This window comes from Calypte anna, chromosome 11, assembly GCF_003957555.1.
Source record: "Calypte anna isolate BGI_N300 chromosome 11, bCalAnn1_v1.p, whole genome shotgun sequence".
NCBI classification, from domain to species: domain Eukaryota; kingdom Metazoa; phylum Chordata; class Aves; order Apodiformes; family Trochilidae; genus Calypte; species Calypte anna.
In genome coordinates this window covers 18,055,448-18,072,083 of record NC_044257.1, presented here as the reverse complement: position 1 = coordinate 18,072,083, position 16,636 = coordinate 18,055,448, and the positions used below count along the sequence as shown (strand labels likewise).

The window sequence follows — 16,636 nt, the reverse complement described above, 5'->3', positions numbered from 1 at the left end:
TTTGTGGGATTCTTCAGGAAACCATCCCCAGCGTGCAGTCCCAGCCTGCAGGGCAGCAAGTAAACATGAGAGAATCAGAGAATCACAGAATGGGCTGGGTTGGAAGGGACCTCAGAGATCATCAAGTCCAACCCTTGATCCACTCCCCCCGTGGTTCCCAGCCCATGGCACTGAGTGCCACATCCAGGCTCTTTGGAAAGATCTCCAGACACGGAGAATCCACTACTTCCCTGGGCAGCCCATTCCAATGCCTGATCACCCTCTCCAGAAAGAAATTCTTTCTCATCTCCAACCTAAACCTCCCCTGGCACAACTTGAGACCCTGCCCTCTTGTCTTGCTGAGAGTTGCCTGGGAAAAGAGCCCAACCCCCCCCTGGCTCCAACCTCCTTTCAGGGAGTTGCAGAGAGTGATGAGGTCTCCCCTGAGCCTCCTCCAGCCTCAACACCCCCAGCTCCCTCAGCCTCTCCTCACAGGATCTGTGCTGGATCCCTTCACCAGCCCAGTTGCCTCCTTTGGACCTGCTCCAGCACCTCAGTCTCCTTCCTATCAGATGTTTGCAGCCCGGGGCCACCAGGTCAGGCAGGTGACGTTCCCTCTCTTGCCCCAGCTGACATTTTCTGGAACAAACTGTACCCTGAATTTCAAGTTCAAACACTGAACTTTACCATTCCTCTTCTGTAAATATTCCTGCACGTTCCCTCTCGTGCTTTCCCCCCCCCCTTTAAGCATTTTGAAACAGATCAAGCTGGTTTAGTGGAACGCTGACCCAAAGCAGCGAGCAGAGGGAGAGGATGTGAAAAGAACCCCAAGGAATGTCACTGGAATAGCCAAGTAAATGCTTCCAGATTTTCTTTTCCAGCTGTAAAGCAATTTGGCTGCAGCCAGGAGTGAGTGAACGTTGTGTAATGGATGAGAAGCTGGGAGCAGGCTGTGGGTAGGAGAGGATGACTCCATCCTGGGCACGTGGCAAACCTTGGCTCCAGCAACCCCGAGCCGAGGGGGCAAGCAGCTGGGCAAAGTGAAAGGGAACCAAAAGAGATTGCAACACATTCCTCTTTGGGAAAGAGTCACCCAAAATGTGACTTTCCCGGTAAGGAAGGGAGGATTCCGAGCGGGAATCTAAAGGCAAGAGCTGCCCCGGGAATGGGATGGGGAGGAGGAGGAGGCTGCAGGTTCAGCAAAGGCTGAGACAAGAGGGCAGGGTCTCAAGTTGTGCCAGGGGAGGTTTAGGTTGGAGATTCGAAAGAATTTCTTTCTGGAGAGGGTGATCAGGCATTGGAATGGGCTGCCCAGGGAAGTAGTGGATTCTCCGTGTCTGGAGATCTTTCCAAAGAGCCTGGATGTGGCACTGAGTGCCATGGGCTGGGAACTGCAGTGGATCAAGGGTTGGACTGGATGATCTCTGAGGTCCCTTCCAACCCAGCCCATTCTATGATTCTAAATGCACACCCTCAACTTCTGACCGGGGCTCAGGCTTAGACTTGGTATCCAAGGGGAAAAGTTTAGACTTAGCAGCTTGCTACAGACCAGCAGGCAATCAGCAGCCTCCTGCCTTGGAGCACAGCTACAGAGACTCCTCAGGATGGATTAACTCAGGGTCAAAGCCACCAAGGGGAGCAAAGAGCCACCAAAGGACTCAACATCCTTATACCCACTGCCTGGCCTTGCTTCCGTTCAGTGCAAACCTTCCTTACACTTAGAATTTCTTTCTGGAGAGGGTGATCAGGCATTGGAATGGGCTGCCCAGGGAAGTAGTGGATTCTCCGTGTCTGGAGATCTTTCCAAAGAGCCTGGATGTGGCACTGAGTGCCATGGGCTGGGAACCACGGGGGGAGTGGATCAAGGGTTGGACTTGATGATCTCTGAGGTCCCTTCCAACCCAGCCCATTCTAGGATTCTCTGATCCCAGTCTTGCAGAGCAGGAGAGGGAGGGAAAGAGCAAAGAGAAAAGCAGGGAAAACTCAGAACGTTTCTTTTGCAGGAATTTCAGAGAAGGACACAAGCAGCAAGGGAAGGGACTTGATGATCCAAGGGTTGGAGTTGATGATCTCTGAGGTCCCTTCCAACCCAGCCCATTCTCTGATCCTAAGGGAGGTGGGGAAGTGGTTTTGGCAGGCAGGGCGTGGGGATTTTCAGTCCCCTGGTGAAGGGCAGGAAGCCAGAGGAGCTGCCTGGGGACACAGAAGGGACAATCCCCAGGGGAAGGACACGGGGTGAGAGCACTGCAGGTCTGGCACTGAGGTTTGAGACGTGAGAGATGAGACAGGGCAGGGATGGAGGGGGGACTTTCCCTAGGAGAACTCTACCTCTTCTGCTGGAGAAACAAAAAAACAAACCCAAGCAGCCTGAAAAGTCCCTTTTAGAGCCCATTCTGTGCCTGCCGCAGTTTATCAGCAGAGGGCAGTGACTCGCACACATCCCTCCCGAGGTTCCTGTCACAGCAAGGACACCTCCCTCCCACCCCTGCCAAACCCTCTGGGTTTATTTATTATTAAGGTTTATTTCTGCAAGGGATGCTGAATCCCCACATCTGGATGCTTTTTTTTGTTTTGTTCCTTTTTTTTTTAAATTGTTTTTTTTGTTCCTTTTTTTTTACTGTTCCTTTTTCTTAATTGTTTTTTATTGTTCCTTTTGGGTTTTTTTATTGTTCCTTTTTAAATTTTTTTATTATTCCTTTTTAATTTTTTATTTTTCCTTTTTAAATTTTTTTAATGCTTTTTTAATTTTTATTTTTCCTTTTTTATTTTTTATTGTTCCTTTTTTGTTAATTCTTTTATTGTAATTTTTGTTTTTTAATTGTAATTTTTGTTCCTTTTTTTAATTGTTTTTTTATTGTTTGTTTTTTTCTTACTGTTCCTTTTTCTTCATTTTTTTTATTGTTCCTTCTGGTTTTTTTTATTATTCCTTTTAAAATCGTTTTATTGTTCCTTTTTATATTTTTTATTGTTCCTTTTTAATGTTTTATTGTTCCTTTTTTTAATTTTTATTTTTCCTTTTTTATTTTTTATTGTTCCTTTTTAATTTTTTATTCTTTTTTTTTTAATTGTAATTTTACTTTTTTTTAATTGTAATTTTTTTGTTGTTCCTTTTTTTTTTTTTAATCCCCTTTTCCCAAATCCCACATAACATCTTTTCTCTGTGCTTCAAAGCTGGCATTTGTTTGATTTGGGGGTGGGAGATTTTTTTTTTTTTTTTTTTTTTTTCCCAAATCCAAGAGCTCCAATTCCCTCATCCCTGAGCAACCTCACAGGAAACAACCCCTGTGCACAGGGCCAGTCGAGTGAAACTTAACAGCACTATTTCTCCTCCCCTTCCCTCTCACCACTCTGTGGCTCCTGTCGCTCACATCCCAGAAAAAAAAAACAGGAGAGAGTTGAGGGTGGAAAGAGCAGGAAAGAGGAAGAGAAGAAACTCAGAGAGTTGAGTAGCACAAAACCAGCTCCAGGGTGAAGATCCAGAGAGGTCCCACTGCAAACAGCGTGGAGGTGATGAGTTGGGTTTGATGTAGCTGATACAACTTCCATTGTTTGCTTTTATTTGTCCTGGGACAGCAGAGTCCCAGAAGAGGGGAAGCTTTGCAAGTTTTGGGGGGAGAAGGTTTAGGATTGCCCTGTGCAGCTTCTGGCAGAAGTCTTCAGATTGAAGCTGTCCTCAGGAGGTGTGAAAAATGCCAAACGTGCAAAAGATTTTTGCCCAGTTAGTGAGAGGCAGTGAGCAGCCTCCTGAAGGAAGGGGAAAACTTCTGAGAGGTGAGAGATAAAAGCTCTGATAAGTCCCTGGGGAGCAGCTCTGGGCAGGAGATGGACCTGGGTAACAACTGCCCTTCCCACCTGAACAAAACCCCCCCTTCCATTCCAGCAGGGAGAGATTCTCCTCTCCTGCTGGCTCTGGGGATGGATAAAGAAGGGAAATAATTCCTTTCCCACTGGACAGTCATCCATCCCACGCTGGTTTGGGGTTTTTTTTCCTAGTAGTTTTTATATGCTTTTGGACTTTCCATGTCCCACTGAGTCAAACTCGCACGAAGGAGAAATTATCCTTGTGGATTTGGCTGCTTCCCATGCCAAACATTTCCTTCAAACTCGCTGCTCAGAGGGAAGGGAGGACTTGAGCCAGGAGTGAGGAAACCCAAGCCCAAGAATCCAGCCCCTCAAGATTGAAGGGGAGGACAGGAGGAGATGCATCCAATGTTGGGAGAACCGAGACACCCAGAGCCTCTGCACCTTCTGAAAAGACAAAAAGAGGGAAAGAGCTGCACTTTCAGCTTTGGTTTGCTGTGCTCTGACAAGAAGTCTTCCCCAGCTGTTTGTCTCAGATGTGCACAAGGGAAAGAGAGAAGATGCAGGGAATGGGGTGGCCTGGGAGGAAACCAGGAGGCAGTTTTGGTGTCCTGATGGCTGCCCAGGCACCCCAGGATGACCTCCAGGCTCTCACAGCCCCTCAGCAAGCAGTAACACCAGCTCTTAATTTATCTTGCTGAGGGTGGCTCCTGGCTTTGCCAGCTGGCTAGCCAGGAATTCTTGGGGGCTTGTGACAGAATTACATGTCCTGCTCCTTTTGCTTTCCTTCAGCTTCACCCAAAGCCATTTCTCATCAAAGCAAAGGCTCCCAGTTCAGATGTTACACCTCAGACTGGAGTTTGCCTTGCTGTTTGGCAGACAAAAGGATTTCTGCTCTGGCTGTGAGCCCCAGCCTCACTCTGCAGCACCAAAACTGGATTGCCAGGAAGCTGAACAGGAGCCAGCAGTGTGCCCGGGTGGCCAAGAAGGCCAATGGCATCCTGGGCTGGATCAGGAACAGCGTGGCCAGCAGGTCCAGGGAAGGGATTCTGCCCCTGTGCTCAGCTCTGGGGAGGCCACACCTTGAGTCCTGTGTCCAGTTCTGGGCCCCTCAGCTCAGGAAGGAGATTGAGGTGCTGGAGCAGGTCCAGAGAAGAGCAAGGAGGCTGTGAAGGGATCCAGCAGAATTCCTGTGAGGAAGGGCTGAGGGAGCTGGGGGTGTTGAGGCTGGAGAAGAGGAGGCTCAGGGGAGACCCCATCACTCTCTGCAACTCCCTGAAAGGAGGTTGGAGCCAGGGGGGGGTTGGGCTCTTTTCCCAGGCAACTCTCAGCAAGACAAGAGGGCAGGGTCTCAAGTTGTGCCAGGGGAGGTTTAGGTTGGAGATGAGAAAGAATTTCTTTCTGGAGAGGGTGATCAGGCATTGGAATGGGCTGCCCAGGGAAGGAGTGGATTCTCCGTGTCTGGAGATCTTTCCAAAGAGCCTGGATGTGGCACTGAGTGCCATGGGCTGGGAACCACGGGGGGAGTGGATCAAGGGTTGGACTTGATGATCTCTGAGGTCCCTTCCAACCCAGCCCATTCTGATTCTATGATTCCCAAAGGGACTGAGAGCCCTTCCTCTCCTCTCTGCCCTCCCTTCCCCCAATGCACAATGCAGGAAAGGGAAGCACTCAAGGAGGGATCACTGGGAGGAAAGCACCCAGGGAGGCTGGAAGACAGAAGGGGAGTTGTGTAGCTTTACAACACACAGCATCACACACACCCCCCAGGTGCTCTCTGGCTGCTTCCTCTTGCCTTTCAGGACTTCAATAAATACAGCTGACAGCCTGGGCCTTTCCACAGGGAAATAAAAAAAGGATAAACCAGCAGCATTTGGAGGTTTTGTGGTAGAGCAGTTGGGTCTTTTGAAAGGTGTGTAATGAGGTTTCCAATAAGCCATGACCCAAAGGAATTAGGCTTTTTTCCCTGGTACAACAGCAGCACAAGTGTGCAGACAACTCATGTGACAAGGAGCCCATCGTGGGCACCCCATAAAGATCAACTCCAGCCATAACTAAACTGTGTTTATACACACATCAACACTGCCTTTCTTCTTTATCTGTGCCACAGCAACACTGCACTTGCTCAAATAAAAAAGACATGCTCCCTCTCCTAAGAAGATTACAATCACATAAAAATTAAGTCTGGAATCATCCTCTGCTTGCCTGGGGCTGTGTTGAAAATGTTATTTCTGAGCCTGTTCCACTTAAAAGATCTCCACTCCTTTCATTTATCTAATTGATGGGCAGCCTGGCTACTGGGCTACAGCAAACCGAGTCCCATGGAAATATATTATGAGAAGAAATTGTTTGACTCGTGGTTGCTGCTTGGGCAACCACCAAGCCAACCTGAAGACAACAAAACCACATTGCTACATCCCCATCAGCCAGGAGCCTGGTTTAGAATGGAGCAGGAGTAAAAATAAAATAAATAAAAATTTTTAAGAGGTCTTCAGGGTCTCTTTTGTTCCCATGTTGTGTTTCGAGGTGATCTGAAGTCAAGAGCCAAGCTGGCTGGGGCTGCAGAGCACAGCTTGGTCTGGCCAGGCTGCTGAGGCAAATGGTGCTGCCAAAAGATTGATGAGGATTTGGGTGTTTCACACCCCCTCCTGCTCTGTCCTTGAGGCTCTTTGCCATCCTAAAACAACAGCTAAGCAAAGAGGGCATCGTAGCCGTTCCCTCTACTCCCTGAGGCTGACAGAAAGAAGCTTTTGACAGAACAGTCAGAAAAAAGCTAGGACAGGAAAGATAGAAGGAAGAAGATAAGACAGAAAACCCACGAAAGAGAGAAAGAAATCAGCCGAACATGACACAAAGTCAGTCAGGAGAGCACCCTGAGGTGCACTTTCAGGTTGGGGTTGCCCAGGCCGGAGGAAACAACCCTTGTCCTGAGGTGGTGAGAGGAGCCCCAGGCCCAAATCAGCCACCGCGGCTCCTCCTGGGTGTGAGGGGAAGGCACAGCTCTGCCCTGAGGCTGTTCATCACCTCAGGCCTAGCCCGCCATCGCCTGACAGGGCCGCCCCCTGACAGCAGCCGCTGCCTCTCCGCCGCCGCCCGCCTCACACAAAAGGCGCCCGTTCCCGCCCCCTTCTATTTAACCATCCGCTTGACCAATCAGCGCCGGGGGCGGGACTAAGACGGGGTATAAAAGCTTTGATTGACAGGCACTGGAGACCCTGCTCCTATACGCGCGGATGGGAGGGGGGCGAGCTAGCAGGCAGCCAATCGCCAGGCGCGAGTAGACGCCTCGGCCAATCAGCGGAGAGGGGGGCGGTGCCACCCGCGGGGTCAGGCCGGGAGTGGAGGCGCCGCTCGGCTCCTTCCTCTCCCTCCCGCTCGGCTCGCCGGCAGGGACTGCTCACCGCGGGATCCCTCCGCCTCCCCACCGGTGCTGCGTGAGTCTCCGTGCGTGTTGCCCCCTCCGCCGGCCCCGCTGCCTTCTAGCCGGGGATTATTTCCCTTAGCGGGGCGGCTCCGGTTCCGCCGGCGGAGCCCCCCAGGGCGGGCCCGGAGGATGGAGACAACCGGCGGCCGGCTGAGAGAAGGAGCCGCCCCGTGAAGAAGGGGAGGACGCGGGAGCGCAGAGGCCTGCTCGGGGCCCTGCCGGCCGAGGACCCCGCGGCCAGGCCGCGCCTCAGCGCTCGGGCCTGCGGCTCCCGGTACCGCCGGTACCTACCTGCGGGGGAAGGGAGGGAGGGAGGCGGGGGGGAGGAGAGGGGAGGGGGTCCGGCCCGGCCCGGCCCTGCCCGCCTCCGGGGGCTGCCCCCCGCGCTCCTCGCCGCCGGGCCCCGTGGCCCCCCGGGGGGGGTGGGGGGGGTTTGCCGGGGGTGCGGGAGCGCGGAGGGGGCCGCTCGGGGGCCGCGGGGGCTTTGCGGGGCCCCGTCGGGGCGCTGCCGCCCGCGCTCCCCGCCGCCCCCCGGGTGGGCTCCCTGCGTGCCGGGGGCAGGCGGAGCACCATGGTGGAGAAGCGGTGCCCGCGGTTGCAGCGGGACGGGGTGTACCGCTGGTTCTCCGAACTGCCCTCCCCGCAGCGCGTCGAGTTCCTCTGCGGCCTCCTGGACCTCTGCATCCCCCTGGAGCTGAGGTTCCTGGGGGCTTGCTTAGAGGACCTGGCCCGTAAGGACTATCACTCCCTGCGGGACTCGGAAATCAAGGCTAACAACCCCGCCGACCTGGGCAGCCTCACCAACCTGACGGACGAGGTGGTGCGGAGCAAACTTTTGGTCTCTCTCGCCCTCCTGGGGTCCGCACACCGAGAAGCCGCCGGGGTCCTTTTCCGGACCCTGACCCACATCGATTCGGTCATCAATAACTACGGGCTGCAGCTCAACGAGGGACGCACGGGGGATGAGTTCCTGTTGCTCTTCACCATGGCATCCAACCACCCCGCTTTCAGCTTCCACCAGAAGCAGGTGCTGAGGCAAGAGCTCACCCAGATCCAGAATATCATGGCCAGCACCAGCAAGAATCCCAGCACCTCTACCCTCAACACCATGGCAACCTACCCTGGCTGCCATAAGGTGGGTATCCTGCTTTTTTCCAAGCCAGAGGCACTGCTGCAGGGCACTGGGTTGTGTCTGCATCTTTGTTTTTTTTTTTTAAAGCTTTCATTTCCTACAGATTAACGCTGAAAGACTGGCAGGGGTGGCTTGCTTGGTTGCTGGGGGGGGGATGGTCAAGTGAGGGCAAAAAAGAAGGGATGCATGGGGTTTGGTATATTTTTTTTATAAGTTCCTGACCTTTAAGTAGGAACAGCAGCACTGTAAACCTCAACTGATGGCCTCTGGCCATGCGTCTTCTGAGGGAGTTGCATGGAAGACCGGTGGTTTAGTAGGGAAACAAAGACATGTCTCTGGGTTCGGGAACAAGCATCTGTTCAAAAGTTTTCCTGGGAGAAGCTGGAAAGCAGAACCAGCTTTGGGAGTAGCTGTCCGGTAGCAGAGGCATCGTGGTGAGCCTGGGTTTTGTTGAGAAGAATGACAAATGTTTTGAGTTTCTGATGCTGAAGTGAAAGAGATGTTGTGGTTGCCTGTCACCCCGAATCTTCGGGTTATTTATTGGTCCTGGAGTCAGTGGTTCAGTGTCATTAACTTGCTAGCCCTTCCTTCAATTGCCAGCAATTAAACTAGAGAGTAACACTAAGAGGTGCTGTTAGTAATTAGGTGTGTTACTGACTACTTAAGTGCTCTTAACCAGCTACAAATTAGCGAGTCAAACTATTGTCTTGACTGACTTCTACCTGCTGGAAAGTTCAAACCGAGTGCCAGACAAGTGGGTGCTTGTGAGCAGATAAACCAGGCTGGAGCTTTTGAGGATGTGGGGACCAAGTCAGGAAATAACTATTTGTCCTTCTCCTGGGAGAGATGCTGTATACCTGGAAGCTAAGAACATTCCTCCACTGGAGTAGTATCCTGAATAAAGCTGTTTCTGAGGGCTCAGTAGAGATTCCATTCAGCTGAGCATTGAGTTTCAGACCGAGGCAGGAATCTCTGCTTGATCTTCCCCTGAATACAGATTTCCTTCCGATTTAGTGTTTCTTTGATTACCACTGCTTTTAATTGTGAAATTTTGGGTGAGTGTTACTAAACTCCTTGTTTCTCTTCCTCTTCCTTTCCTCTGTCTTTGAACAGTGCTTGTTCCTGACATTTTGTATTAAGGGGAAAGAGGAGGAGGAGGAGGAGGGGGGGGGTATGGGAATGCCTCTTTATTCAGTCTAAACCTTGACGTGAGTGAAATATAGATGTGCAAGAATATTTCACAGAGCATGTAGAAGGCTATAATTAAAGCCAGAAAAAGCTTCTGTAACTACTTGCAACTTCCCTTATTCAAAAGATGCACAGGCCCCACGTTTGAAAGGAAGGGCTGTAAATCATACAGCAGGTTTTCTAAAATAAGGTGAGCCAAAAACAAAACAAAAAAAGGTAACGTTATGCAGGCAAGAAGATATTTTAGGGTATGCTTTCAGAGGTTCCCAAGGAGTGTGTGATTTATGTAGCTGCAAAACTCCAGCACTATTTATGTCAATCTTAAGATGGATGGAGAATCCATCCTTCCATTTTTTGTGCCAGCAATAAGGCATGCAGGACTGTCATTTGAATTTCCTATTTATTTTCCTTCTTCTGAGCCCGTTAAAGGAGTGTCTCTTTAAAAATACGTTTTTTTAGAAGAGATTGGCATTGAAGAATACTGTTTGCTATCTACAGACTAGTTGAGGGGGAGCACAAAAGGTGACTTTGGTTTCACAGTATCTAGAATATACATTTTGGCTGAACAGATGCAGATCTCGTTTCTTCAGACTGTTGCATTTGTTCAAAGTTGATAGCTGTGTAATTTTGCTACTTTTGGAGTAAGCAGTTGGCTTTGAAACAGGCCTTGGATGAAGCAAATGGAAAAAAAACAATGTCTTTCTCCATTCAGCCCTCTTTAAGTATGCACAAATAAATTCCAACCCTGTGGACTTAGATCTTGTGATGTTACCAAGTTATGCTGTGACAATATTTGTGTTGTAACATCACCTAGAAAAAAAAACAATGCAGATGTCAAGAGAAAGTGAGCTGCACTGGGCTGCTGCCTGCCAAGAGTCCTCTGCTCTTCCTCCTCTTTGGAATTGGAGGAGAATTTCTTTTCCCAGAGCCAACATTTTCTCATCACTCTTGCTGCTTTACTACAGCTTGAGCTAGGCTGAGCTGCCCAGGGCTGTGTGTTAAGTTGTATGAATGCTGCTCCTAAATTCTCAAGGGCAGACCTCTTGGAGCTCATCCTTAGAAACCGAGCTGGAGAAGTGGTCACCATTCCAGGTCCTGAGAAGCTTTTGGAAGCTGGAATGGAGTGGCTGGGAAATGGCATGAAAATAGGGAGCTCCTTGAAAACAGGGGGTCCCTATCCTGCAGTGTTTCCCTTGTGCTGAGTGTGGGAATAGGGGCTGACACTTGTGGGATCACCGAAGTTTTCTGCTTAGACCTATCCAAAAATGACCCAACCTGATATTAGCTACAAGTTCTTTCCAGAGGAGTGGAGCCTGCAGCCTTTCCATCTCTTCTCTTTCACATCTTGCAGTGAAATCTCAAATAGATGGTGTGTAACACTCAACAGCTGATACAAAGTCACTGTAAACATTTCACCATTCTTCAGGTTGCTTTGGGGTAGGTAACACATTTGAGGTTGGTTAGGGATCCAGATCACTGCTTTTTGCTCTTCTTTTACTCCCTGCATTGCATTTCGTGCAAGGAGGCACGAAGCAGCTGCCCATTTTTTATTTTTTTATGCTTTAATTTGTGGATTTTGAGATTATTCTTGGATTATATGAATCTAAACTTTACAGGAAAAGGTGGCTGTGGCTGACTTTAAGTAGGTCAGTAATTATTAGATTCATGGGTTATACTTGATAGTACAAAATGAACATTATGTTTCCTTGCCCTGAGTAAAGGGAACACTGCCCTTTCCCCAGCAGGCTGTAGTCCCTGTAAAGATGATAATTTCTGCCCCTTGTCCTCTTATTTTCTTCTGGTTTTGAATGGTGCCAGTGCTTGCAGGACTTGAGTTGTGGGTTCTCCAAACCTTTTGCTGGTAGGCATGAAATCTAAAGTGGTTTATGGTTTCTAAAAATTGAAACCATGCAAATTGTCTTCAAATGAAGGCCAGGCATATATCTAAAGCATCAGGTCTTAAAAAAAAAAAAATTGCTTCTGGCATTAATGGGCTTATTTTCAACTGGGAATGATGCAACTGAGTTACCAGGCTGGTTTTGCACCTTAAGGTGCCTATTTAGCTGTCTTGGATATCTTTGGCACAAGAGAGGATGGTTTTCTGGCCAGCATTTAGAGCCTAGCATCCAAAGGGTTATTTCTGTGCTGGTGTATAGTGCTTAGAGCTGGAAACTGCTGCTCTCTGTAGAGGAAGAGGAGCTGGAAGCATCAGGACACATGAAAACCAGTAGGCACTGGTCTTGTGCAAGCACACATCCAGGGGCTTTGATGGGTGAGTTGCCACTGCTGAACCTGTGGCCCACAGAAGAGGGAGAAATGTCCTGAAACTCTCTGCCAACATCTTGAGCCACCCAGTTGTGTATGAATTCTGATAATGAACATCTGTAGGTGAAAACATGAATGGTTTTATTAACTCCTGGTTGCTTTGAGGCTGTAGTGGTGCTGTCTTTACAGAGCCCTTTGGGATCATCACATCCCAGGACCCAACTGGGATCCTGGCACTCACCTGGACACAATAATCTGAATTTCTGCACAGGTTAACTTGATTTTCTCAGGCAGTCTTCATGCCTTAATAACACTGAGGATGTAACAGATAAAAGAAGTTGCTCATCAACCTGTCACCTTGTATTTCCTTGTTTCCCCTCCTCATTGAGCTGGTTCTGGGGAAGCAGGGCAATCAGATGATGCTTTGCCTGTGACCTGGCTGTGACAAGAGCTCTCCAGTGCCCTGAGCTGGCTGTGGCTTCAGCTTCAGGGGCAGGAACAGGAGGTCTGTGAGCTGAAAGGAGAGTCAGTGCCACTGTAGTTATGTGGCTGTTCCAGGTTGATCCCTTGTGAATGGGGAGAAGGGCTCTTGCCTCCTCAGCTTCCAAGTTCTGCCCCAGTGGCTATTTCAAGTTTATAGCATAAGATGCTATTTTTTCACCCATGCTTATTCCATAGACTCATCTAAACCATGGAAATAACTAAAGCTGCACTGGGAGCTGTGTGGAGTTCTGCAGGGTGCATTTCAACCACCTTCACCTTTCTGCAGTGCTTGCTACAGGTGACAAGGGACCTGTGCCATCTGCAGAAATATTCAGAGATGATTTTTTTTTTTTTTCACCTGAGGAAAGGTGAGTTGGAAAAAACTAGTTAGGTTGAAGCAGAGTCCTTAAGTCCTCACAGGGCAGGCAGTCTGTGGATTTAGTGATCTGTGTCAGACTTTTATGCAAGCTTTGTAGAGCTACAAGTAATGAAAAACCTACTTTTTAGCCTCCTAACCCACTGAAGGTGTTTCATAGCTTTAGCAGAGTACCACATTAATAGCAGTTCCTAGCTAGGATTAGAGGAGTTTAATCACTGATACCAGGAGTTGCTATCTCAGGAATGATCTCATTTTCATAACCACATGAAACAAACCCCAGGGGCTGTAGGGGCAGGTTTTGTAGCTTCCAGCTGTGCCATGTGCCAATCCTTCCATGCCATTTTAGGATTCTCAGTGCTTGGGGCAACATGGATTACACAAAGCTATAGATATTCCAATTAAGAAATGTGAGCCTTCCAGTTCTCTGGCTCATTTCTTACTGATAACACTTGCTAAAAAGTGTCTGTGGCTGATAAAATGGGTCAGTCTCAAACCTGCAGTGTTTTCAGAAATGAGCTTTACATATACATGTAAATACACATATTCATATGTAAAATATGTACACAGATGTAAAAATCACATATACAGTGATCCTGGAAGGCAACAGCCTCCTGTAGTTAAGGTATTAATTACCACCAGATTCACTTTGCCCAATTATATGATAACTGGAATTTAAGGACCTAAATCAGTTGCCTTGGAAAGTGGACTGCACACCCAAACATCAGGGACAGAGCAGCCCAAAAAACTTGTATTGAGCTAATAATGACTCTGTTTTTTCCATGAACTATTTTCCCAGTTTTGGGGCAAGCTGAATGAAGTTCTTGTTTTAAGAGTGTGCTTCACTTCACTTGTTTAATTTACTTTTTTTTTTCTGCTAGTTAACTTGTTAGTTGTCAGTTAAGCACTACTGAAGTAGGCTGAGTCTCTACTGGAATAAAAATACCTTCTGTAAGGTGCTGAACATCTTGAATTGTCCCAGGGTCCAAACTCTTAATGTGTGCAGATCCTGCTTGGAAGAGCAGAGCCAGCAGTAGTTTAGCACACCCCAGGAGCATTCCAGTGTCTTAACTTCAGAGGTACTAAGCAGCATCCTGGTTTGGAAGTATTTAACTGCTTGGGTTTGCTTTTTAAAAAGGTTTTAATTCCTAAAACTGGGATTCTGTCATTTTAGGGGAATATTAGGTACAGCACTGCCTCTTTCTAGCAGGGTAGAGCTGTGATTCTTCCATGGACTTCTAGCTGTGATGCTCAGGTGTGCTCTGGTTAAGTTGTTGTGTGTGGTCATCTGTGTTCAAATACTGCAGTGTCCATTTTACTTGCTCTTTACTTTCTCTTCAGTGCTCTTTTTCCTTAAAAAAAAAAAAAAAAAAAAAAAAAAAAGAGCAAATACAGGATTGTTATTCCCAAGAATATAGATAAGAGTTTCTGTGAATACACAGATCTTGCCATAGCAATGCTGGATCTAATTCATCTCTAGAAACAAGAGCAATTGTCATACTTAAACCAGAATTTCACTTGGCTCTTTGGCAGAAGAATAGAAGCAAGTTGAAGCTGTTCACTGCTGAGCTGTGAAATGGATGTTAAATCTGGCAAAGAGGTGTTCTTGTGGTCCAGGTCTGTGTTATTTGCATGGGTTTTGTAATGAGCAAACATCTAACTGCCTTTTTCTTGCATCATGCTGAAACAGAACTTTTCCTTTGGTCCCACTGGTGTGATGATCCAATAACATGCATTGGGAAGGATAAAATTATTGGCAGGTGTTCTGGCCAGTGCAGGGCTTCAGGAGTTTTGTAAATAGCTGTAGTGATCCAGAAATCAGATCAGTTACTTCAGACTAAAATCTAATTAAATGTTTAATTAAGTGACCTGCCGAGTCACGATAAGAAATAGTGAAACTGAAGATTTTTCATGCATATTATGAGTTCTTTTCCAGTATCATCTTTTTTCCACCTTAAGTAGTTTTATTACACTCAAGTCATCACTTCAGTGGATACTGAGGGGATAGAAGGAAGGAGAAATACAATTCAGTGAACTGGTGAAGAGACCCAAGTGGCAGTGAACCAACCTACCAGGGAAAGGTTTATGCTATCATTGCTCAGATTATAGTTCAGCAGATTTTTTAATTGCTTTTTTGACTCTCCTTTTACCTCCCAAACATAGGTACTGGACCTTTTGGGGGCAATTTCATCATAAAAAAATATGGTAGCTGTAAAGTCCATATAATATGGATAAACATTTTAAAAGCAGGTATCATTAAGGTCCAGAGGCTTGTGTAGCAGACAGGACCATGCTACACCTTGAATTCTCTTGAAGTTTTAGGTAGTTTTCCCTTCCTCCCTCTGCTTTAGGTTTTGGTAGCATTCATCTGAAGAGACAGGGACATTATTTCTGTGTCAAACCCCAGGTGTAGAGCAGTGTTCTCTCTTGAAAGGTCTGATTGCAATCAGTTATCTGTTTTGATTTCACATCTTTGCACAAGCTGGGTGTTGCTGGCTGTTTCCAAATGCTTCCTTTGACTCTGTCTTGAGTGGCAAACCCAGAGCACAGTGGAATTAAAGTCTGATTACCCTCTGGCAGATCGTTCTTTGTATTAACAGAGCAGCCACAATTTATTAAGCAAAGGTTTTTTAGTGGAAATGACTTAAGTCTATAAAATAGAAGCCAGAGTTTTTGTGGTCCATCAGCTTTACTGAATTTATAATGGAGTTTTGTAGCAGGTGTGGTTGTCCTATAGCATTTAAGCCTCATTGCACTGCACTGATAGTCTCAGAGGACCAAAGCATCTCATCTGTCATCCCGTTTCCCTCTGAACTGCCTCTTCACCCTTTGTGTTTGAAGATGGATTCCTTTTTACCCAGTTCCTATGAGAATAGGTGTGGGACCTTCTGTGGGTGTAGAGAAACATGGAGGTGCCTGACTTGATGGATGCTTTCATCATTTTCTGGGAAGACCCTGTTGGAACTTCATGGATTTCTAGCACAAACCAAAGACTTTCAGGTGAATTCCTGTCCCACTCCAACAAAACAACTAAACCCCTGTAAACATAAATGCTGAGGGCTTCACTGGGACGTGGAGAAGTTGGATGTGTTTTTAAGTGTTCTTTAAGCATTCTGGTGGAGGAGCAGTTTGAAATTTGGGGTATTTGCATGTATAAGAAAATGCAGAGGTTTTTGCATGGGGCTGTGGTTTTCCCAGCAGCTGGGCAGCCTCCTGGCTTGGTGCTGCTCAGGGGAAGGTGGTTGAGTGCTTTTGTCCCTCCTGATGTTTTGGGCTCAGCATACTCAGTTTCAGCTCCTTGCTTTTGTTTCTGGCTCAGGGTTGGGTCACTGAACACAACCCCATCCATTGGTTGCTTGGCACCTGAGTGTTAGCAATGCCTTTTCCCCCTAAAAAAAAATTCTTTAGGAACCTGGAGGTGAATACTGGGAAGCAGCAGCTCATCTGCCTAAGCATGCAAGGGCTGTAGCCTTGCCATGAAGCTTCTGCTGGGGCATTTTTGCAAACAGGATTGCACTGTGTTAAAGCCTTTGGTGTTTAACCTCTAAATAAGCTGCTGTTAAGCCCCACTGATACAAAACTGGGAGGAGTGAATGGAGTTAAGTGGGGCTTTCCCTCCCTAAATTCGATGCTGACTGCACTCTGATAGATTCTCTGCATCAGCCCCAGATGTGGAGATCACTTTGATTTGTTTAAATGCAGACTTCTGGAGCAGGTTTTGGCAGAAACTTTCATCTGGAGGTCTTTACCAGTGTATTATTGGCCACTTTTGAAAACTGAACCATCATGTGAACAAGTTCTCCTGCAAGATCAATGGGAGAATATGTTTGTGTGGCTTTCAGCTGCAGCCCTAGGATCTCCTTTAACTGATTCCTTTTAGATTTTGCTCACTTTTCCTGTGTAATGCATGGCCTAAATTTCATACCTAACTAGGTTTAAAAATCTGTTTAATCCTTTGGATCCTGTATCATTGCTTCCCTAAATTATA

The 16,636-nt window shown here is 47.6% G+C and overlaps 1 protein-coding gene across 1 annotated transcript in view; it reads left to right on the top strand.

Moving 5' to 3' along the window:
• Nucleotides 1-7,735: 7,735 nt before the first annotated feature.
• Nucleotides 7,736-16,636, top strand: part of ZCCHC14 (zinc finger CCHC-type containing 14) — a 51,379-nt gene continuing 42,478 nt past the window's right edge. Inside the window, exon 1 of the mRNA XM_030457531.1 lies at nt 7,736-8,339. Coding sequence (XP_030313391.1) covers nt 7,776-8,339 — 564 coding nt within the window. The 5' untranslated portion in view covers nt 7,736-7,775. The remainder of the gene's footprint in view (nt 8,340-16,636) is intronic.